This window comes from Neovison vison, chromosome 1 (assembly GCF_020171115.1).
Source record: "Neovison vison isolate M4711 chromosome 1, ASM_NN_V1, whole genome shotgun sequence".
Lineage (NCBI taxonomy): Eukaryota > Metazoa > Chordata > Mammalia > Carnivora > Mustelidae > Neogale > Neogale vison.
This window is the reverse complement of record NC_058091.1, coordinates 7,428,330-7,452,275: the sequence shown is the minus strand read 5'-3', so window position 1 is coordinate 7,452,275 and position 23,946 is coordinate 7,428,330. Positions and strand designations below refer to the sequence as shown.

The 23,946-nt window shown below is 45.7% G+C and overlaps 2 protein-coding genes across 2 annotated transcripts in view; one reads left to right on the top strand and one right to left on the bottom strand.

Annotated features, from left to right (window-relative positions):
- Nucleotides 1–5,071, top strand: part of SLC22A3 (solute carrier family 22 member 3) — a 91,646-nt gene extending 86,575 nt beyond the window's left edge. Inside the window, exons 10-11 of the mRNA XM_044242763.1 lie at nt 1,369–1,468; nt 3,483–5,071. Coding sequence (XP_044098698.1) covers nt 1,369–1,468; nt 3,483–3,543 — 161 coding nt within the window. The 3' untranslated portion in view covers nt 3,544–5,071. The remainder of the gene's footprint in view (nt 1–1,368; nt 1,469–3,482) is intronic.
- Nucleotides 5,072–5,734: 663 nt separating this feature from the next.
- Nucleotides 5,735–23,946, bottom strand: part of PLG (plasminogen) — a 37,581-nt gene continuing 19,369 nt past the window's right edge. Inside the window, exons 11-20 of the mRNA XM_044242753.1 lie at nt 21,793–21,952; nt 17,460–17,641; nt 16,764–16,912; nt 15,799–15,892; nt 13,623–13,743; nt 12,610–12,684; nt 11,885–12,025; nt 11,053–11,159; nt 7,451–7,596; nt 5,735–6,111 (exon numbers count right to left, since the gene is read on the bottom strand). Of these exons, the coding sequence (XP_044098688.1) occupies nt 5,950–6,111; nt 7,451–7,596; nt 11,053–11,159; nt 11,885–12,025; nt 12,610–12,684; nt 13,623–13,743; nt 15,799–15,892; nt 16,764–16,912; nt 17,460–17,641; nt 21,793–21,952 (1,337 nt within the window). The 3' untranslated portion in view covers nt 5,735–5,949. The remainder of the gene's footprint in view (nt 6,112–7,450; nt 7,597–11,052; nt 11,160–11,884; nt 12,026–12,609; nt 12,685–13,622; nt 13,744–15,798; nt 15,893–16,763; nt 16,913–17,459; nt 17,642–21,792; nt 21,953–23,946) is intronic.

The window sequence follows — 23,946 nt, the reverse complement described above, 5'->3', positions numbered from 1 at the left end:
GAAGGCTGACTCTGATGGCCCCTCCGCCCGTAGGTTGGACGGGGACGGTGCGGGTCGTCAGCCAGGTCATCAGGTAAGGGCTGACGGCAGCGGGGTCAAGGGGATGCCACAGGGAGTGCTGGGCATGGAGACATTCGAGAAATAAAGTAAAGTAAAACCAGCGAGAGGGATGACGGAGTGGGCTTGCTTGAGCCGGAGGAAGGTGTGAGGCCGGGCTCCCAGCTGGGAAAGGGGGAGCCTGCCGGGCCCCAGCAGCAGAGCCTGTGTCTCTGGAGCTCATGGAGGAGGGCAGGAGCTCCGGGGCAAGAGAGAGCAGGCAGAGGCGAAGCCTGGCCCGCGGCGGTGAGTGCCGGAGCTCGAGCTGGTGGCACCCACCTGCCAAGGCCACTTGTGAAGTTTTCAGGAGTGTTGGAGCCCGGTGGTTAACATAGCCATTATTAAAACACATATATCAACTAGGTTAAAAACAGGTCATAAATACCCCAAACTCATTTACATCTCACCTGAGGGTGTTTTTCCGGTGATTTTGCCGAGTGTATCCTTCTGAAGGAAATGCCAGACACAGGGCATCACTGCATGGCCCTTCCCAGCGCCTCGTGTGTTGATGTCGGGGCACTAGCTCGGGTGTCCCCGGGGAGAGCCCTTGCACCATGGAAATTGGCAAATGCTGTGCGTTGGGGCTTGATCTTCTGGAGAGCCCGTCGGTAAACAGTCAGCAGCTTAAGTGGGCAGAATGGGGTAGGATGCTTCCTGAATCTCTGCTCTGAAGGGGGGGATGGTAACTGGAGGACCCTGCGAGGTGGGGAGAAGGGCCCCTGCCGATGAAAGGCTCCGTCCCCTTTGGCGCTTCCAGCAGCTGGAGGCTGAGGGTTCCTGGGTCCATGGAGGAGCCCAGAAAGACTCTGAGAGATGGCGGGGGGCTGCAGCGGGGACAAGTCAGACTGTGTGACGTGACCCAGTAAGGAAAGGAGGGGAGATCAGGCAGTCAAGCTCGTGGCCGGGAAAAGGAAACCGAGGGGATGCCTATCTGGTGGCTGCCATTTCCCCGAGAGGCAGAAGGTGGGATCTTCTCTACAGGGTCGGCACTGAGGCACCTGTTGAGTGACTGTTCGGGGAGTGAAGGAATGGATGTGCGGAGAGTGCCAGGATGGGGGGGCTGCCCGGCCTCGGAGGAAGGGAGGAAACACTTCCCATTGCGGCAGAGGAGAGCTGGAGAGCTGGTTAGGGTGCCCCGAGGGCTGCGGCTGGCGAGGGCTGGTTACAGTGAGTGGGCACAGCTGCTGCAAGGTGGCGGGGGAGGGGCAACGAGAGGGGGTCGCTGGCCGCGCCTTCCTGACGCTCTCCTGCCTGCCGTTCCCTATTCCCTAGGTGTCCTGGCATCGGTCTGTGGTGGGCTCGTGATGCTTTTGCCCGAAACCAAGGGTATTGCCTTGCCAGAAACAGTGGATGATGTAGAAAAACTTGGCAGGTATTGTATAAATTTCAGTGCATCTTACATAAAATCAGCATTTCAAACTCCTGGGGGAAAAAATGCATGGAGAAAATTGAACACTCATGGGGAGGGGAGTAATATGAATTCCCAACTCACATCCTAGGCAGAAAACTCAAAGTTGATTTAGGAAGTTAATGTAAGGGTTGTCTGGGTGGCTCAGTTGGTGAAGCATCTGCCCTCAGCTCAGGTCATGATCCCACGGTCCTGGGGTGGAGTCCCGGCATCAGGCTGCCTGCTTAGTGGCGAGTCTGCTTCGTGATCTCTCTCTGACTCTCTCTCGCGCGTGCACGTTCTCTCAAATAAATAATCTTTGGGGGAAAGAAAAGGTAGGCTAATATAAAAAGAGAAGAACCATAAAAGAATGTGTGTTATTTTTTAAATGTGGTTAGGAAGAGGGAAACCTTTCTAAGTAAGGTGTTAAAGCTCAGAAACAATCTAAAGAAAAGGACAGCTAAAGGAAAGTAGAAATAACTTACATTTGCATCAGTAGGAAAGGGATGATGGAAATTCTAATGTGTTCCTGGTGTGGATTACTATGTCGAGGTTAGAAGAATTGAGATGTATCCGTGTGGAATGACATGGTCACGTCTTCACGCTGGGTCACAAAGTGAAAAGTTGCTGAACAATATGTTATAGTAATTATTAAAAAATCAAAACAATAGGAACTTTTCTCTGTAGCTAGATGGAAAGAGAGGGGATGGAAAGAGAGAGATGATGGTTAGACGGACGGGTGGATGGATGGATAAAAGGAGACAGAAGACTGGGAAGGAGAGAGGGAGAGATCATGAGAGAGAGAGAAGAGCATCTAACTCATGTGCAAGGAAGGTTAATACCCAGCCAGTACATAGACATGAAGAATTATATCAACAAAAATTCACAGAACACAAATTCTAATTTCCTCTGCTTAAAAAATGCTTCATAACAAAAAGAGGAAGAGAAGATATGGATATGAGGATGTGTAGCAAAAGATCTAATATTGTAATATAGACCCGCTGAGGATAGAAGTGAATTGGGAAGAAGACATCACTTTTACACTCTGTAGGCTTTCGTATTATTTTTTTTCTAATTACAACCCATGGCCTTGCATTATCTGCATAATTCAAAAAATAATGTAACAGCTAACTTTTAAAATAAAATCAGTTGTCTAAATAAAGACCTAGAAATTGAGGATGTGGATCCCTGAACTTAAAAATTATTGCATCAAAAATATTTATAAGAAGACTAAACTGTGAGTAATTTCATGGCTGTTCACTCGTAGATGGAGGACAGAGTAGATGCTGACATTTGTAAAGTGCCTATATGATCCCAGAACTTTCCTAAGAAAAACTTCATGTATTTAAAATAAAACCATCAGCTCATTCTCACCAGTTGACTTATAATAGGACTGGCCGGTCAGCGGACAAGGGGACCTTTGCCCCAGGAAGTCATCCAAACAGATTCCGCGGCTTGCTTGGAAATCGAGTGATGAATAATGGCTTATTTCTCACCCAAAGCTCTACCTATTTTTCACCCTAGAACAATGCTACCTGAAATTCGGAGTGAGATGGAAGATTCTCTTTAAGATCTTGCCATTTTGCCGATCAAAATTAAGAAATGTATAAAAGGTGTTAAAACTGTGTGGACTCCTCTTGTGCGTTATACCATTGTAAGGTCCTGCCTCCTCCAGAAAAGAGGAACCTTTTGCTAACCTAGACAATTGCTTGGTTTGTATTCGAGCTTGGGGGCCATGTCACGGTGGGTGGCATCCCGTCTAAAGAACGTAGATGCTGCAATGCTACTTAACCCCTGCCTAGCGACCGAAAACAGGTTTAAAAAAAGAGAAAAGAAAAACCCAGGAGATCCGTCACTTTCACTACCTTTGAATTGCGTGTTTATGCATGAGTGTGTTTCATGAAAAGCAGCTGTAATGTTGAGTATTAGCAAGAAAACTCTGTTGGAATGAGTTGTATGATATTTCATAAGGACTTTCTTTTTCTCCTTGTTTTCATAGTCCATATTCCTATAAATGTGGCAGGAAAAAGAAAACTCAAGTGTCCAGCTCTCACCTTTGAGGCCCGCTGCCAAAGACGAAAGGAAGGAGCTCTTTGGGTTGACCTCTCCCAAGGAACCGATGTGCCTTGCAGACACGTGTGTGTCCTTTTCAGCGACGTCAGGCTGTGTGGCTCCAAGTGTTTGTCGTCCTGTACAAAGACATTCAAACTATCCAGAGTATTTTTATATAATGTGGGATGAATTAGGATTTAGAGTGCTGTTGACGTGTCTGGGAACATGGTGCGTGGCTGGTTTAGCAAAGACAAGAGCCTGTTGTGTGGACATCGCTGCCTGAGCTTTCCTCTGAAGCTAGAGCCATGTCTCTGACCCAGTCGGGGATAGCCGGACAAGAGAAGCCTTCCCTGAATTCTCACGGCTGCTCACTCTGCCACGGAGGCAAGATGTTGCCAAGTGGGGTTCTGGGAACAGGATGCAGCGATGGGTTCTTCAGACCTGGGCGAGGGACTAAAGCTCTGACCTGAGAGCTCTGAAGACTGGGGGGAGGTTGAAGATCTGAAAATTCCGTTCACGAAGAGGCTGAATTGAAGAACCTTGGGCCCCACGATACTGAGCCTTTCCTTTCCCTTCTTGCTTCGAGCTCTGTAAGCCACCATGGCATCTGGGCTTGCCAGCGTCTTCAAGCCTGACTCTGTAATTAGCAACAAATCCTCCGTCCAATTCGAAGATTTGGCTCTATTATTTCTTCCATCGGTTTTGGGCATGCGACGACCGGGGAGAGTTTGGGTCCTGCCTTTGTGAACATCTAAAGCCACACACTCAGTTCTTCACCGAACGAAATCCATGAACTATGATTTCATGGGTCTTAATTTTGATCTTAAAGGGTTATTTATCTCGTACGTGTGAGTTCAGTTCTAGGACGCTGCCCGTGGTCAAGAGTGAAAAACATGGACTGTTCAATCTCGACCCTTTTAACCTGTCTTGGGAAGAAGCTTACATTTTAATTTAAAAGGAAGGTCAGTTATTATCCACACATAAAAGAATTAGCAGAAGCTTTGTAAGTGATGTTACAGACACTAATAGGAGGGATCTGATCTTTGTTTTGTTACGGAGACTTTTGAAATGTGGAGCTACCATGCAAATATGCTCTCTTTTTTCTGTTGTTCTGCTTTACCTGGTACATTTCTCGTATTTTCAGACTCCGTATATATCTCATGCAGATTTTTGTAACGAACTATTTTGTGTGGACAGACAAAACGGGCACCAAGGGAAATCTTGCCAATGAAGAAGAAACTCCTACGCGAACGCGACAATTATGTACGACGTGGGTGCCGATTGCAAACTAAGATTTTAATCCTTAAAGCACAACGGAACTGAGTATGGATGTTTGACTTTCCAGTGAGATCAGCACCCCTCTTCGAGGACTTCACGCCGCAGTCACCCCTTCTCCGCGGGCACGCACGTTTTCTCTCTCTTTGCAGCCGTCTTTGCTGTAAGATGGCTGTTCCTCCTTGATACGCTCACCTTGGAGCTGTACCCTGAGTTGGTATTTTGGTTCTGGTAACAATAAAGAGTTTTCAATTGTCAGGTAACTTCGGTGTCTTTTCTCTCGCTTCCTGCTGAACGCTGTCACTGTAAAACTGTCCCCACGTGACAGTGTGTATTTCCTATCTGGGCAGTCAATTAGCGAAGGAAATTAAACCATCCACCTTCAATTTATGTTCGTTGTCCCTTCACGGGCTCTTGGTCCCATTCCTGGATTCAGACGTGACCCAGAATAGCACTCAGCCTCTCTACTGGTCTTGTATTACACTTGTAATGCCTGTTCCCTGCACCGCGTACAGCTTTCTGCCCAGCATCCCCTGTGCTGGGCTCAGGTCAAGTCATCAGTAACAGATTTCATTCCCAAGAATAGAATTTGTTCTCATGACTCCCCATACATGTTGCAGCTCTGAAAACATTCGACCCTTCATCTCAGTGCCAGGATAAAGACCTTAAAAGATGTATGTCAAGCCATCTTTCGCAGGCAAGGTGAATATATGGGTGATTTACGGGACTTCTCTGTTCCCTTCTCTATGATCTTACAGGCTTCTTGGTTCTTTTTTGGAACTATGCCTTATGAGAAAGAGAGAAATCACCTACGTCTGCAAGAGGTACATTATTTAAAACTGGTAGTATAAACGAAGAACATGAAAACAATGAAGTTCAAAAAAATTAAATCAAAGGAAGGACAGAGTTTATTTTCAACAAATGTTATAGATGTTTTACTTTATTATTACAGTATGCAACAGTCCACGGGTGGGGAAAACTTATCCACAACAATACTAAAATACGTTGAGGTTTGGCAGTGGATGGCGTAAGTACAGTGTCTTAGCTTGATTACGGTCAATGATTTCTGAGCACGCTGACTTCCCTACCCGTGTTCCAGCTTCTAGATATGTCGGGGAATCACTCTGTCTCCCATTCACTTAATTATTTCTCATTATTCCTTCAATCCAAGTAACAAACCTTGACACACGAACATAGACACCAGGCTTATTGGGGCGGGCACAGCCAAGACCCCACGAAGTGACTCCTTGTAAAATGTACTTGTCCTTCTCAAAGCAAACCAGAGGCCCTCCACTGTCACCCTATACAGAGAAGGGGGGAAAAAAAACAAACACGTGAAGATTAAACCACAAGGGAACACTCCTACATTGTTGATGGGAATGCAAGCTGGTGCAGCCACTCTGGAAAACAGTATAGAGGTTCTTTAAAAAGTTGAAAATAGACCTACCCTATGACCCAGCAATCGCACTACTGGGTGTTCACACTAAAGATATAAATGTAGTGGTCCAAAGGGGCATATGCACCCAATGTTTATAGCATATGCACCCAATGTTTGTAGCAGCAATGTCCATGATAGCTAAACTATGGAAAGAACCTAGACGTCCATCAACAGATGAATGGATCAAGAAGATGTGGTGTATATACACAATGGAATACTATGCAGCCATCAAAAGAAATGACATCTTGCCATTTGCAATGGCGTGGATAGAACTAGAGGGTACTATGCTGAGTGAAATAAGTCAATCAGAGAAAGACAATTATCACATGATCTCTTTGATTATGAGGAATTTGAGAGGCAGGGTGGGGGTTCGTTGGTGGGGGGGAAGAGAGGAAAAATGAAACAAGATGGAACCAAGGAGGGAGACAAACCATAAGAGACTCTTAAGCCCAGGAAACAAACTGAGAATTACTGGTGGGGGGGTGGGCAGGGATGGGGTGGCTGAGTTAAGGGCATCAGGGAGGGTATGTGCTATGGTGAGAGCTATGAATTGTGTAAGACTGATGAATCACAGACCTGTACCCCCAAAACAAATATACATTGTACGTTAATTAACAAAACAGAAAAATAAAAATAAATAAACAAACCACCATCCTTTTATTATGGAATGTCATCCTTCTGTTACCCAGATGTAACTTGACCCAATATTTGAACATTCTCTTCCAATTAGAAAGGAACTCATTAATACATTATTTGAATATCTACTGTATTCAGTACTTAACAAAATGTATTTATCAAAACCCACACTATTGAGTGTTCCCAGGGAGAAACTCCCTTGTGAATGTTATACTTATCCCTTCCCGCATTGGGGTTTCTCTTAGGCAGATGAAACCCCCAAAGCAATTGCAAAGTGATCTTTGTCTCACACTCTCCCTGGCCTCCCTGCTGGAAAGAGCACCACGTGAGTCGCGGCTCCCTCCCCTGTGGCAGGGATGGTTCGTAACTCCTCCCTTACCATCGATCTGGAACTTAGGGCCCAAGAAATCCCCTTCGGGGATCTCAATCCGGATGCAGGGACAGACCTAAAATCTTTCTGGGTAGCATTTGGACGGTAGCCTGCAGTTGGTAAAGCCTTCCGGAATTTGCTGTTCGGAGGCTGAAATATCTAAGAGGCCAAGCCGGGAGACTGACACGGTGCTTACCTGACAACTGTCGGTGCCTCCAGCCAGATTCCCAGCACAGAGCTCTGTCGATTTGACTCTTCCGTTCAGATACTCATAGCGATTACACACCTTGTTCTCAATCACAGGCAGCTGCGCTTCCTTGAGGAGCCCCGCGCCAAAGGTGCCTGTGTTTAAAAAGATTAAAGAAATGGTTTTACGGGATCCCCAACGTGACCACAAGGGGACACCTTCCAGAACAGCAGAGCAGCAGTGACAGATCTCGTTTGTCCATGAGGTTATATAAAGCAAGAAGTCAGTTCCAGACACTACCGGAATGCTTTTCATTTTAACCTTGAAGGTACAGATATTATGTAAGATTTCATGTTCCCAAGACCTGGATTTAATAATCTGGAATTAATATTTCTTGATGGTGCCTGGGGATACGTGTTATTTTTGTTTAACTATGAAGAAGTATTTTGGGGGGCACCTGGGTGGCTCAGCTGGTTAAGCATCTGCTCTCAGCTCAGAATCAAGCTCCCCGGGATCCTGGGATCAAGCCCCACATCAGGCTCCCTGCTCAGCGCCCCCCTTACTTGTGCTCTCTAGCCCTCACTCTGTCAAATTAATAAATTTTTTTAAATACTTTTCAATATGTAAAGGGAGATTGAGGAATGTGTTACTATAACATCTATTCATTTTCAGTCTCTTTTAGATGATTTTTTCTTCTACTTATATGGCGAGATTTTATATCCTGATTGCTTTCACACAATGCTATATAGTAAGGGCCTTTCTAGAATGCTGCAATCTTCATAATCAGTATTTAATGGGGGAATGACTGCGTCAGGAGTGGGGATTTCCTTTTAAGGTTAGGAAAGTGTTCTGCAAACAGGGGTGGTGGTTGTACAACACTGAGACTGTCCTAAATGCCACGGAGCCATACAGGCAGTCCAGTTTGCCCAAGATCACCCAGCAAGTCTGCAGAGGAGCTGGGATTTGCACTTGGGTCTGTGACGTCATTGCCCAATTCTTCACTCCCCTACTCCCAGGCTCCTACAGTGGCTTCCAACTTTCCACGTCTTTGTTCATGCATTTTATTTATATTCCTTAATATTTTCTTAGCTCTGAGTTCCCATAAATTATATAGACATATTTAGGGCTCCCAGTGAACACTGCCAAATTATTTCCTAAAAGGGTATGACAGCGTAAAATTTCACTAGGAAAAAGAAGGCCACATCAACCCCCCATGTCTGAGTATTTAATATTTTTTAAATACCTGCTAATATAATAGGTGGAAATTATCCAAATTCATTTCCTAATTTGCTTTTCTTTCCCAATTAGGAAAAGTAAACATTCTCCTATGTATTTAGTTTAATTGTGGTATTTGTTCTTTCAGGAAAAACTGCTTTTTTTTTTTTCCCACTTTGGCAAATCAAAATGGAACACTTGCAAAATAGCCAGAGGAAATGCTGCTTTCCCAGACAGACACCCCCGGGCATATCTCCCTGTTTTCACAAATGATCCCATTTTCCAATTTTGCAAGCCCAACTTGAATGCATTCTGCAAAAAAAAATCTTTGCCAGCATGGAACGGCCAAGGGATGCGGTGCTGTTTCTTCTCCAAAGACTTTGAATACATTTGGAAAGCTGTCTTCAGTTCGGAAAACTTGGCATTCGATCCGGAGTTGACAGAAACACGTAGGAGGAACACCATTTTGGAAGGAGAGGCCTGCCCTAGGGCCTGAGGAAGCACTGGGTTGGGAGTGCATGACTTGAGTGGAGGCATGCAGGGACCAGCCTTCTCAGAATCTTTTGCTGCGAGTTCATATATCCAAGTGTCTTGCTCCTGCATCTGCGTTCTGAGCAAGGAAAGATCCTGATGCTGGGGACAAAACCCACCGGGAGTGGACAGGAAGTGGATGTGGTCTGTGCGGAAGTGCTGCCATCGTGTGGCCACAGTGGAGACGACACATCCAAGGGCCGGGAGGCTGAGGGTGACCGGCGATGGAGCCCGAATTTCAGGGCCGGTGGGGAGCAGGAAGCAGGAGCTCTGACACCGCCCCAGACGGCTGATGAGGGGCTAACCTGAATGAGCCCCTGGCCCTGGACATTTACCTCGCTTGGAAATATCAAAGTCAGGGAAAGCCTGCAGACCAAATGGGAGGACAGGCCAATTTTTAGCTCACCGAGAAGCTGAGGACACTGATCTGATGTGACTATTGCCAAAAGATCCATAAGACCTGACTTCTGCTTCGGGATTCCTCCCCGTTAGTGAACGTACTGAGAATGGTCTTCTCCCCGTGGCTGCGAGGGTGAGGCCAGGGTCGATGGCGGAGCACAGTACAGGTCAGTAGTTTGCAAAGTGTGGGTGGAATGGAAGGAACGGGTGGAACAGAAGGAACGGGTGGAACAGAAGGAATGGCAGAGGGGTCAGGCCCCCCGGGGTTCAAGGTCCAGCTACACACGGGCTGTGTGTGTGTGTGTGCTTCCCAGGACACTGCCCTGCCGGCCTTGGAGCCTCGGATCCCTCATTTGCAAAATGGGAACAAACATATCAAAGTCACAGGGGTTTGTGGTGTTTAAATTTGTTTTGAGTGTGAAACACTGGAAGGGCCCATCACCTCCACAGGGATAGCGCCATTTGCGATGTTCCCCTTCACTTCTTGATGCTCACAGCCCCCAAAGTGCAGAGAAGGGGTAAGGGGGAACGTGCAAAATCCAGGAGGTGTGGTTTTACAGATGTAGGAAAAATGCGGAAAGGAGGAAGACAAATTTAAAGTGATTCAGACCAGTAGTTTTAAACCTTTTTTTTAAAACCACAAGTGCTATCTTGAAATGAAAGCGAAAGCAAAAGAATAACATGCAAACCACAGTTTAAAAACCCAGGTTTTACACAAGACTTTCTTCCAGGCCAAACGGCACAAAGAGGTAAGGTGACGGGTCCCGTTTGCCCAGCGAGGGCAGAGGCCCAACTGCTTCTCAGGGCTCCCGACTCCCCTTCTGTGCCCTCACCAACACTTCTGAGAAAGCAAGGCAGCGATGGAAGACATCCTCACAACATTACGAGGCCTGAGTCTGATGGGGTGTAATTACTATGAGGGCCTAGTGCAGAGAAGATGGGGTTCCCCAAATGTAATAAGGGGTGCTAATACAGGACCATGCGTGAAGGTTTCCCCTCTCACATACACCCCAACAACCAATACGAAAACCATCCTAGGACTGGGACCCTTCTTCCTTTCCCCTAGCTGTCATTCTGTCCCACCACCGACAGCCTCTCCACACATATGACAGGCATGTGCGTATCTGGGGAGACGAGCTTCACGGGAATTCTTGTTTCACACTGTGTCTGAGAGCTCGGTATGGCTAACTTCACATGGATAATAATCGAATGGTCTCAATTTGTAGGCTTGCTTCAGAACTTACATGGAGATGGGATATTAACATTGAATTTCTGGGCCAACAGACTCAGAGAAACACTACCCCGTCCCTCACCCATGTCCCTTAATGACTGATTACGGAGACTTGGGCAGGACCCCAGCCGAAGCTCGGAGAGGCGGACCTCACCACTAGCAGACATTTGCACACACGGACATGATCTCAAGGAGACTAAACCAGTTCCTGTGAGAGTCACGGGATTGATCTCACCTTGGGTTTCTCCCCAGCCAGTGATGTAGCACAATGTCCGGTCAGCAACCACGTAATTGGCGGATGGCAGACAAGCTGGGATCACCTTCGAGGTGATGACGGCGGGGCTGAAAGAGAACGATCCAGGGTTCCACGTGCCTGCCCCACCACGGCGCTTCTGCCATCCACCCGCGGGTCGCGCCCAACAGGGTGCCACAGCGCCCGTGTTCTCTGCGCCTTGTTGACTCACCCAAATGGGTCTGTTCTCAGAATCACTGTTCATTTTGCTTTCTCTACTGGGACCTGTTTCCAAATATCACTAACTTTACGTAACATAAGCAAATTCACCATTCTGTCAGACTTAGTAAAATTCTATTTCAACAGGGAAAATAAATCAAGGACAGGAAGAAGAATTCGCGTGTGTGAACTGCGTGTGGATGTCTCCGTGTGTGTTTGTACTGTCGCTTTTTAAGTGCCCTGAAATACGTCCTTTCACTTGATTTCCACCAAACACATTACCGTCCTGAGAGGAGAAATGTCAAGCGGCAGGACGTGAAGAATCCTCTGGTTATGAATGTGTATCTGCTGACCAGTGACCATTAAGCCAGCGTTTCGGGAGTAACTCTTTCTCCACACAGGGAAACTGAATCCCGAACCTTCCCTTCAAGAGCACAACCAGAATGGGGCCGACTGGCAGAATGGGGCTGAGCCCAGATTTTCCCAGTTCCCCAAAGCCTCGTACCTTTCATGTCCCCCACCCCCGCCTCCCCCACAAGCCTGTGTCATGCTGCTCTTCCTACATAAACGAATGTCTTCACTGATGTTGGGGTGAAGAGCGTGGGTGAGCTCGTACCTGCTCAGCTTTATCAAGGCGATGTCCGCACGGGTGGGCTCCAGGAACAGCTTGGATGCCTCTATCTCCTGCACGTCTGATTCGAGATTGATTTCTCGGTGTGCACCCAGGATGATCTTGTATGAGGCAGGCCTTGAGGATCTAGGAAAAGATGGTGACATTAGAAACAAAATAGCATACCAGCCCCTTTATCAAGTGCCCTTCTGAGTCATAAACATGTAATCTTCTCCCCACTTGGCTAACCACCATCAATGACCTCTGAGTAGCAAGAAAGCTGTTCACTGTTTACCTAAATCTGGCCATGAAGGAATGCCCTTGGGCTGCTTTTGGCCTAACTGCAGAGGAAGAATGAAATCAATAGTGAAGTCGGTACAAGGACAGACACCCATCTCAGGAGAACCAGTGCCTGTCCCAATGAGCAAGTCTTCCTGCCGTGGACCCAGGCCTCCAAACCTACCGAACTGGGTTTTCCTTCTTTGTTCTCTATAGAAATGCTCCCTTCCTTCCTCATCCGATGGCCCTGGCAATTCTGCCTCAGCCTTCACATCTGTTCCTTGGTCCCTAGTGTCACTGCCATGGAGGGAAGGAGGAAGGGGAAGGGAAGGCAAGGGAAGGAAGGGAAGGGAAGGGAAGGGATGAGGGATGGAGGAGAGTGAGAAAGGAGAAGGGGAGGGAGCAGGGCGTCTTTAAGACAAGTGCTCATATCCACTGTCCCCTGGACATACCTCTCCAGGCAGTGGGCAGCCGTCAGCACCCACTCTGGGGATATTAAAGTCCCTCCACAGAAGTGCTTTCCAAATCTAGAAGAAAAACGTGCCAGAATTTTAGTTCAAACCTGATGGTATGTCGTACAGAAAGCCAGAAAGAACAGTTCACTCGATTTTGATAATGTTGATGTTCCCAAAGGAAAAGGCTTCCAGCCCATCATCAGGATGCCCAGAACTTTGAGTTGGACTTCAACAGTGGATTTTCCAGAAGGTCTCATCCTCACCACACTTTAGATAGTGGGGGAAGGCTCAGGCACAGCTTGTCCATAGGAGAGCAAAGTCACGTGGTGGAAACAGGATGCCCAAGCCCACGGGTTTGGACTTGCTGGCCTTCGACTCCGACAGAAGCGATCAGCTAAAGATCATCCCCCTGAGGCCTCTTCTATTTTTTTTAAGAAAAGACCTCTGCAAGGCTTGATGAGTCCTTCTTCAGGGAGCCAACGGTGACCCTAAACAGCTGTGATTCCTGGGAGTCTTCTCATTTTACCCTCTTGGTGTGAGCTGCCTTGAATAAAGCCCATCGTAACAGCAGCAGGCAGGGTAATCAGCAGTCAGGAGACAGAGAACACCCCAGTTTGGGAAAGACAGAATCTGAAATATGTAAAAGGTGAAGGTTGTACAGCAAGGAGCTTACAAATGAGAAGGTAAAGAAAGGCAAGGCAACTCAACAAAACAAAGAGCTATAAAACCCTCCAGCATCTTCCACACTTCTCCAGCGAGACTGGGACGTGCTGTCCGTTGCTTCATCTATAGATTTCGACAACAGCCGCCCAGATCAGGGAAAACTACTCCAAGGTGGGCTACTGTCAAGGGGGAGAATCTAGAAAAACATAATGTAAAAAATTTTTGTGGACTTCCTTCCTCCTAAGATCGACTATAAAAGCAGGTACAGATCCCCGAGCTGTGTGGATTGGACGTAGAAAGGACGTAGAAAGAAGCATGAAACTAACCTTTTCTGGAAATACCATTACCTTGTTCTAAGGCTGATTTGCCAGGGCCAGGAATGTGGGTTGGCCACGCACCCACCTACAACCCTTCCAGGACATTTCTTTGGCTCCACCTGGGGCTTCCCGCAATCGAATGAACCAGAGGCTGCACCACAGAGTGGAAACAAGAGTCACATTTCAAGAAGGGAAAGCAATTCTGTCACACAACTCAAGAGCAATCAGTAGGCCACCACCAAAGCACTGAGGTTTCGACATCTCAGAGCCCAAACTAAATAGCGAGATCATTAAGCACATTGAAGGACATTTTATTCTAAGTTTCAAAAGTGACAGTAGACAGCACAGAACCTTCTCCTTTCAGGAAAGTCTAAGGACTTCTGTATTATCTGTAGGGGAGTGGGGAGGAGAGGGACTAAGCAGATTGGTAGAAATAAGCGGTAGAGTGGGAGCTTTGCTGAAAGGACCTGACTGGTACCAGTTATTCTTCTGACTCGATGTGACAGATCTAGGTTCCCGTCTTCATCCCCCTCCTCACCTTCTTTGTCATCATGATTGCCCCCTGAACCACATCAAGTTTACTGAAAATCATAGTTGTCATCTCCGCTGAAAGGCACCATGGGTATTTTTTAATGTGAAGCTCTGTATGTGCATATATGCACACGTGTGTGTTTGTGTGTGATTGTGTGGAACAGAGCTAACCGTCCTGAACATCTCTCAGCCAGCTTCTGGAGAGGACTTCCAGGAGCTTCCCAAGACTAACCCAATGCCCTGGGGATGACTGACATTCACTTGCCCGTATGCTCTACCTACCTCCTACCTTCCCACCTAGACAATAGGGGTCGTGTCCCATCTTTGGTACCCCGCACTAATGCCCAAACAGCTCCAGTCTCTAGAAGGCTAGAGTATCTGGTGGGGGCCAAGAGCTGCCCCCGGGGAAGTTACTGTACTTCTCCTCCATGGGAATCGAAGAGTGTCAGCCCAGCTGCGGTGCCCGTGGCGGGAATGTCAATCCTGTCAAGCAGGCAGCCTGTCCGACATGGAGAACCTGGCCACAATGAGGCAGCAAGGTGTTCCAGAAGGGGCAGAGCTGAAGATTGGGAGTGACCAGCTGAAGGGGAGGCACTAACCCCACTCAGGGCCTTTCAGATGAAGGGGCCACCAAGAGAGCTTCTACAGAACAGAGAACAGCCACTTAAGAAGGATTCAGCAGTTAAACTCACCCTAAATCCAGACAAGGAGCCAAGTGAAATCTTGCCCATCACCCTGGCCTCTCCTTCCTCCCCACTGCTCTACCCAGGGGTGGCCCAAGTGCAAACCCTGCAAAGTGGCTCCTGTGCTCTACCCCACCATACCCCAAACTCCTCCTAACCACCTCTGCTTGCTTGTCTACACTGCCTTTGCAGCTAAAGCTTCTCCCTCCTTCGCTCCAGCCCCTCCACATGGCAGACAAAAGCATCTGCAACCAAGCTGTGCAAAAGAGAAGTCCAGCCTCGTTTTCTGTAACCAAGACAAGTGCTCTTTGCAAAGACAGGTCAGCAGAAAAGTTAACAGGGTCCAAATCGAAGCGGCTTACATCATTCTCCAGAAGTACCCATGGATTTGTTATTCTGAACTTGTCTCCTTTCCAAGCTTCTTCCTCCCAGAAAATCTCAAGAGAAATGAGGAAAGAACCCAGACACGTTTTCTCTAAGTTCTATGGGTAAGGTGTGGGTCACGAATAGTAATCTTAGGATAAAGGAGATCTGGGGCTTAGTAAAAATCGACATTCCTTCTCACTGAATTCTCAGGATGACAATTTATAGGTTTACAACGTACATTATACGCTCAGCTGATTCATGGTGTTTGTGTGTTTTCTGACTTCTCAGGCGCTGAAAGGGAGAGCTTTCGATCCAGGACTTCCAATTTGTTTCCCAGGCATCCCCCATGGGACACGGGGAGCTCGGTGAGAGCATCCTGGGGCCGACGGGATCACCTATTTGCTCTTTTGGAGGACTGTGTATTTACGTTATTTAAGGTGTCAGGGAAGGGGGACTCCCTAGTAACTGGAGCCACCAGGAGGACAGATCCAAGAGGCCCGTGAGGAAGAGAGGGCAGCCCAGCTGAGGTGCTCAGTGTTCAGCCCTCCTTCTGCAAATCCGTATCCGGGAGGTGCTGCCGCATTTATGTGAGAAGTCATTTCCTTACACAGAGGAAGGCAACTTACCACACTGAGGGATATCACAGTAGTCAAAAAGCTTCCTCGGATTCGTCGTGTAGCACCAAGGACCATTGACATCACCGTCAGGATTACGGCAGTACTGGAGGGGGGTGGAGACAGGTGTATAGGACACCAGGCGCAGGGGACAGAGAAGGGCAGAGAAGGTGTTCTGACAACAAGCCCCTGCTGTCTTTAGAGTATGAAAGGTAGCGTTCCCAGTTGTTTGCGGTGGGGGGCAAAGTTACTCTTGCTTTTGACTCAGCTTGTTCAAAGAAGCTGTGGGTGACTCCCCTGGAAAGAGGGGTCCTGAGGGGCCCTGAGGGAGGTGACATAAAGGGGCCTCCCCTCCAGCAGCCTGTCAGGGGGCCTCTGAGAGAGCAAGCCAGAGAGGACCATGGGCCATGGCTGACTCGTCTTGTCCCCGGTTCCCATCAGCCATCTACTCCCCAGTGACACCTGTTCGCTCTTGCTTCAGAAATTGTTCCAAGAACTGGGCACACTCCATGGGTCCAGCCACGGGAAGGCAATGTCTCCCTTTTCCTCTCCTATACGTCCCCCCCCCCAAGTAAACCATCCCATAGCGTGTGTGAGATTAGCGGAAACCCTACTGCGTGGAGTCCGCATGGCCCATCCATATCCTTTTCTAGAAAAATTTGACTAAAAGGTCATGAAGGTCATCCTTGACTAAGAGCGCAGAAGACAAACACTAGGAACTAGAAACAGCACACGGTACTAAACATTGGCAGGGAATGCTCCAAACGCAAACAAAACGAAGAGCCCGAGGACAGCGGTCATGGGCAGGAGGTCTGCTGGCCATGCAACCAACGGAGGCTTGTTCCCGAGCCTTCCTCCCATCCCCTCTGCCGCCACCAGGGACTGGTCTGGGCTGCCTTGCCGAGACACGGGGCCAATTCTGTTTGCAAAGATTGGTCAGCAAGAGGCGAAAGAGAGTTCCAGTCAAAGCGGCTTACATTTTTCTCCAGACCTGCCCGTGGGTTTGTCTCCGGAGTGAAAATATTGTGTCTGTGGGGCTCCTGGGCAGCCCACGCCTGGCAGGGGACGCCCAGAACCGTGGTAGCCTTCTTGCCCCGGTACCCTTTGCCGATCCCAAACATGCAATCTGCGGAAGGAAGGAGAACCGGGTGGCGATTGTCTGACACAGACCAGGACGCTGGGAGCCGTCGCAGACGCGCTCAGACTCTCAAATGACAGTCTCTGGGGTCACAGCCTGAGAGCACAAGTTACCAGAAACACTACTGCCTGGGAAATAATCGCCAAGGCAAGATGTTAGTATAGACATTCTGAGCAGGACACGAAGACAGTCACTTTGATAACGAGCTGAGTGTAAGTCAGAGCCCCCGGAGGAGTCGCCTCAAACAGACGCCGCTCGGACCTGCCGGGTGACCGCGAACGCCTCACCCTCAACATGGGTGGGGTAAAAAGAGCAAATTAAAGAGAATTTTTTATAAAAGATAGTATTTTGGCTAGAGCTGTGCTGTGAGTTTCCACCCTTTGGGGTGAAGGGGCTCATGGAGAGACGACTGGGGTTGCCTCCATGTGGCAGACCCTCGGGGGGGGGTGCGGGGGGGCATCTCCCCCCATAACGTGGTCCACCCCTTATCATCCCGATGCCCACGTGTCTACAGGTCTGGTCACGGACTTCCCACCTGACTCAGAGGGGTCATTTCCACTCGGAGCTTGGGGCACCGTCGGGGAGTGGGTGTCACTCTCTGCTGTGTCTAAGCACTTCTTCAAGTTACAGAACTCCCAGCGGACAGATGGGTCAGTGGTGTAACACCAGGGGCTTTTGTCACCATCTGGATTTCTGCAGTAGTTCATGGTCAAGCCGCTGTAAATTCCACAACACAGGCCATGAGAAGTGGAGACCTTCCGGAGCATCCCCGTACCCGCACATTTTGTTATAACAGAGGGTTCATAAGTGACCTAGAAATATTTCCATTAAAGAGACCATGGGTACCAATTTTTATATAATGTGACAAACACAGATGGTTCTCAGCTTCTAAACAACTGGGGACATTTGAAACAGATTCTAATTTTTACTTAAAACATCAAAAGTAGTATGAGCTCCATATAAAAACTGAGACAGTATAAAAATGTGTAAATGAAAGTACCCGAATGTCTTCCTTTCCCTGGGAGTGGGACATACATTCTACAGGAATGACCAATATTGAATTTAAAGTGCACATTTTACTTTTTTTTCTATGCACATTCCTCTCTCTCTCTCTCTCGCTTGCTCACTCTTTGTATGAGTACCCAGAGCTGTGTAAGTTGGAATTAAAACTTATTTCCCATCACATGCCAGTGTGATGACTCTCTCAGACCACTCCCCTCCATCCACTGACCCCCAAAGTTGCTAAAATGCTGTGCACTTAGCGTGAAAATACTGTAAATATCCCATCAGGCAGGTTTGCGCTTTGAAAGACTTATGGAAGCTTGCCTGGGAAACCAGCTCCCAGGCAGGATGTGTTTCTGAAGGACACCTTCCAGGGAGATGAGAGGATGGGGAGGGGAAGGGAGGGGGCAACACGGGGAATCCAGCCTCCCCTCACTCCATACCCTGCCTCGCTGCAGCCACATAGGATGGAGGAATGCAGAAGTCACTAGAGGAGGAATAATGGGAGACACATGGGTGCACAAGAGAGGCTGAGACTTACGGGAAACTTGCCTCTTCTAGAACCTCATATAAATAGACTCACATAGTGCATACTCTTCTGGTCCTGACTTCTTTCCTCGGTGAGACTTCTGAGCTTCATCTGTGCTATTGGAGAGTATCAGTAGCTTGTTCCTTTTTATTGCTGAATGTATTCCATTGTATGACTATACCCCCAACGACTGATTCACTGTCTCATTGATGGACCCTGAAATCAATCTTCAGTTTTGGGCTATTATGACTAAAGTTGCCATGAATAATCTGGTAGGTATTTTTGTGAACCCGTGTTTTCATTTCCCTTGGGTCAATATTCAGTGACGGGACTGCAGGTATTTTAGGGTAGAGCATGTCTCTGCTTTTGGAATGTTCTTTTCTCTATTTGTGTATCTTTCTGCCAGTACCTCTGTGTCTTGATCACTGTACTTTTATAGTTAAGTCTTTGAATCAGGGTGGGTAAGTCCTCCCTGATAGATTGTTTTGGTGAGTCTAGGTCCTTTGCATATAGATTTTGTTTCTTTTTCCAAAAAGGAAAAAAAGAAGAAAAAAAAGCTACAGGAATTTTGCTCGAATGTAGGCTAAATCCAAAATCCAATTTGGTAAGAATTAGTATTGACTCTTTAAAGCCATAAACAGTATATCTTTATTTAGATCTTTTAAATTTCTCTCAACAACATTTTGTAGTATGTAGCATGTAGTTCTTGTACACACTTTCTTAAATTTATCATTAAATGTTTTGGTTTTGATACCACTGTCAATGATATTGTTTTAAAAATTTTCTTTTCTAACTAGTTATTTCAGGTGTACAGAAATACAATAGACTTTTGTATGTTGATATTGCATATCCTTTTGCATCTTTTGATTTTACAAAATTCACTTTTTTGTCCTTAGGATTCTGTATCTATTAATGTAGTTGTCTATGAATAAAGACAGATGTATTGATTCCTTTCTAAACTTCAGGCTCTTTATTTCTTTTCCTTGTTCCCAATCTTACGGAGAAAGTGTTCATCTTTCCTCATTAATATATTAGCTGGAAGATTTTTACAGATGGTGTTGATCAAACTGAGGAGGTTCCCTTCTATTCCTAGTTTGCTAAGACTTTTTAAAATCATGGATGAGTGTTAAATTTTGTCTAATGTTCTCCTTTATCTATTGCTATAACCACATGACTTGTCACTTTTATTCTGTTAACATGTCGTATTAAGTTGATTGTTGGTAAATGTTAAAACAACCCTGCATTCAATTCACTAATTTTTGTTAAGTTTTTTTGTCTACATTCACAACAGAAAGTACTCTAGTTTCTTGCAATAATTCTTGTTTACTTTTTGTATCTCAGTTTTTTGGGCCTCACAAACTGAGTTGAGAAGTATTCCCTCCTCTTCTATTCTCTGTATTGTTTCCTTCTTAAATATTTGATAAAATTTGAAAATTCTACTGGTTCATTGAGCTTCTTGAGCCTCTAAGTTTATAATTTTCTTCCTATTTGGAAAAATTTTAGCCATCACTGCTTCAAGTAATTTTTTCTATTTCAGTTATTTTTTTCTCCTCCAGGGACTTGATTTAAACATGTGTTAGACCTTTTGATGTTTTTCCAGAGATCCATGAAGTTCTGTTTATCTTCTTTCAGTCTTTGTTTTGATTTTGTGCTGCAGGCTGTACAGCTTATACTGTATTATTTTCAAGTTAAACTGTTCTTCTGTCATGTCTAACCTGATGGGAAGACCATCCAGTGAATTTTTCATTTAATATATACTTTTAAAAATCCTGTCTTTTCCATTTGGCCATTTTATAGCTTTCTTTTCTCTTTAGAACATCTAATTTTCTCTTTTATATTCATATTTTCCTTTCAATCCTTGAATATAATTATTATATCTTTTTAAATTTCTGGCTGCTAATTCCATCATGTCTATCATTTCTGGGTCTGCTTGTTTTGAGTGATTTTTCTCTTGACTCTGGACACATTTAATGATCTTTGTATGTCTGGTAATTTTAAAATTTGTAGATGCCACATGACTGAGTGACTGGATTTTGTTGTTTTCCTCTAAAGAGAGTTGAGTTTATGTGTGACAAACAGTTAATTTACTTACAGATTATTCTGATCCTTTTAGGATTGTTTCTAAGCTTTGCTAGAAGCTGTTTCTAGAGTAGTAGAAGGTGTTTTTAGAGTAGCCTTTATTTTAGGAATACACTAATTCTACTCCTGAAGTGTGACTCTTTAAAATTCTCTACTGAATGCTTACGGTATCCCATGAGGTCTCTACTCTCTGTCGGAATCTCAAATCTCTGAATACAGAGTCTCCCAATGCTGTGCAGGTTCTGTAATTCCTGTTTATCTCACCACTCTCAGTTGTTCTTTCCTCAGTAACTGTTCTTTGTCCTGTGAACCTCGTGGAATCTCTCCCTGTGTGTGTGTGTGTGTGTGTGTGTGTGTGTACCTTTATATTCAGCCACGGATTTAAGAAGAGCTGTGCATATTTTTTGAGATCCTTCTCTGCACAGATGTGTTCTTCTTATTATTTATTATTATTACCCAGCCTATAAAATCCCAGCTGCCTCAGTAAGCCCAATTACTAATTTGCTACTAGTAATTTATTTCTCCTTCTAAAAGTTCTCAGTCCTGTGATACCTGTTGTCCATCATATAGACAGCTTATCCCCTACATTTTATAAATGTTTATGGCAGAAATGCTGGTCTTTGTCCATCTACCTATACAGTTTGCCTATCAGCATCTGTGTACTTCCTGACACTCATCTGCCCTCCTGCTTTTGAGCTTCATGTCCTGGCAACTCTTACCACTGCCAACAACTCATGCTCAAGACCCATGTGTCAATACAACTTAAGTGAAATGTCCTAGATGATATACATTTTTTTCAAGCATATATATATATATATATATACACACACACACACACACACACACACATATATATCTGTGATCCAATGACAAACACATACTTCTCTTTAGAGGTTACAGTTTGGAATGATAAAATCCCACAGTTCAAAGATTGTACTGATCTTTACCAGGGCTGTGGAATGGTACCATTTCTGGTCATCAAGTTTTTGGTCATTTGTTCTCCTGAGCTTTCCGCTAGCATGTACTCAACACCTCTATACATCTCCTTTTTCTCTCACAAAAGTACCAGGAAAGATAGTCAGTCTCTAACTTCTCTTTTTTCAGAGCTTTTGCTCAAAAGCAAAGTGCCTAAGACATTTTGCCTCACATTCTGGAGTCAAGAGAAATTTGGTTCTAAGAAGTTAGTTTAAAGCGTGGACCTCCTCACAGAAATTTAGGTTGGCTATTGTTCCTCTCAAGGTTAAAAGCAAAGACATACGCATCTGGGAAGTGTTGTGGGGTCTTCTCATGTCGGTGCGGTGTCATAGACGACCAAGACTGACATTTCTTTCCTGTGATAGTAGTGGATGATGTGCCTCGGTAACTCTGTCCATTACCATGGTAGCACTCCTGGACCACAGGAGTTTGTTCAGGTGGTACTGAAGCAGAAAACAGAAGGTAATCAACTAAGTAATGACTAGAACAGAGATAGGTAAAGCAACTGATGACACCAATAGAACAGCAGTCTCTGGGAATTAACTCTGCTTTCTTTTCCATATTGGTAAGCAAATGGACTTGCAAAGAAAGCAATAGCTCAATCACACTATAGAACTTTAGTCACCTAACTTTAAAACTCAGGGAAAAACACATGGGTCAAAGTTCTTATAATTGGAAATTGCACTCATGTGCAAGTTCCTGCATATGGATGTCTACTGGGTATTCATGAGAACAACTGGGAAGGAGTTCGGAAGTACATTCAGTGGTGCAGGCTGCATGTAGCAATTGGTTCCAGTGGGAGGCAGAAATGAGATCTTTTTGTGTTTTCTCACAAAAAGGAAAGCCTTTTCTTTTTCTTTATTTTTTTTTAAGATTTTTATTTATTTATTTATTGGGAGAGAGGCAGTGAGAGAGAGCACGAGCAAGGAGAAGGTCAGAGGGAGAAGCAGACTCCCTGTAGAACTGGGAGCCTGATGCGGGACTCCATCCTGGGACTCCCGGATCATGACCTGAGCTAAAGGCAGTTGTCCAACCAACTGAGCCACCCAGGCGTCCTGGAAAGTGTTTTCTTTTCTTGTCTTTCTTTCTTTTTTTTTTTTTTTTAAGATTTTTATTTATTTGACAGAAAGAGACACAGAGAGAAAGGAAACACAACCAAGGGAAGTGGGGGAGGGGGAAGCAGGCTTCCCACCAAGCAGAAAGCCTGATGTGGGACTCAATCCCACGATCCTGGGATCATGACCTGAGACAAAGGCAGATGCCCAAGGACTGAGCCACACAGGCGCCCCAAGCCTTTTCTTATATACAAAGCCAAAGCCTTAAGCTGTTGGAGGATGGGGCAGGAAACAGGTCTACATTCAAGAGTGCAGACAAAATATCCTTTGCTTCTCAGAGAGGGATAGAGGCAAAAATCTATTCCTCTAGAGGAGGGCCCAGGAATTCTTTAGCCAAGATCCTTCACTGACACAGAGCAGAAGTCTGCTACTCTTCTCCTTAAGAACCACCACAGATACAAGTTAGAATTTAGTTCCATGGAAAGAAGTGGGAAGAACATTAAGAAAACACTGCCTTCAAAGCCCAGGTGCATCGAGACCATTTAAGACATCAGGGAAATCAGAAAAGTAGAGACTGCCTACTTCCATCAAAAGATTAACACTGAGAAATAAGAAAAAGCAGTCTGTCATGAAAGTCTGGTTTAGAGCAAGACTGCTTTGTGGTGCAAGCATTCAGTGACTGCTGAAAATTGAGACTAACTTAGGATCCTAAGAAAACTCTTGAGCACCCCCAAACAGTATGCTAAGGAATGTGAAGGAGAGTGAAGGGGAAATGAGAAATGAGATGCCTACTTAAAAAAAAATGCAGTTGAAATAAGTCAAGCAGAGAGAGTCAATTATCATATGGTTTCACTTATTTGTGGAGCGTAACAAATAGCATGGTGGACATGGGGGGTTAGGAGAAGGGATTTGGGGGAAATTGGAAGTGGAGGTGAATCATGAGAGCCTATGGACTCTGAAAAACAATCTGAGGGGTTTTAAGTGGGGGGGGGGTGGGAGGTTGGGGGAACCAGGTGGTGGGTGTAAGAGAGGGCACGGATTGCATGGAGCACTGGGTGTGGTGCAAAAACAATGAATACTATTGTGCTGAAAATAAATTAAAAATAAATTTTTAAAAAAAGGCAGTTCATCCACTGACTAGATTGACTTAATTACCCACACAACATGCTTATAAAAGGAGGGTTTCCATTTCAAAGTGGAAGTAATATTAACTGTAATCTCTGCTATTCTGCCACACATCATGTCCGGTATTTGATGAAAAATCAGAAGACATACCAAAAAAAGAAAGAGAAATCAACAGAGTCATATTCAGAGATGACTATAGCAGACTATTAGAGACCATGAGGTAGCTATGATAATATCCTGAAGCATTTTACACCAGA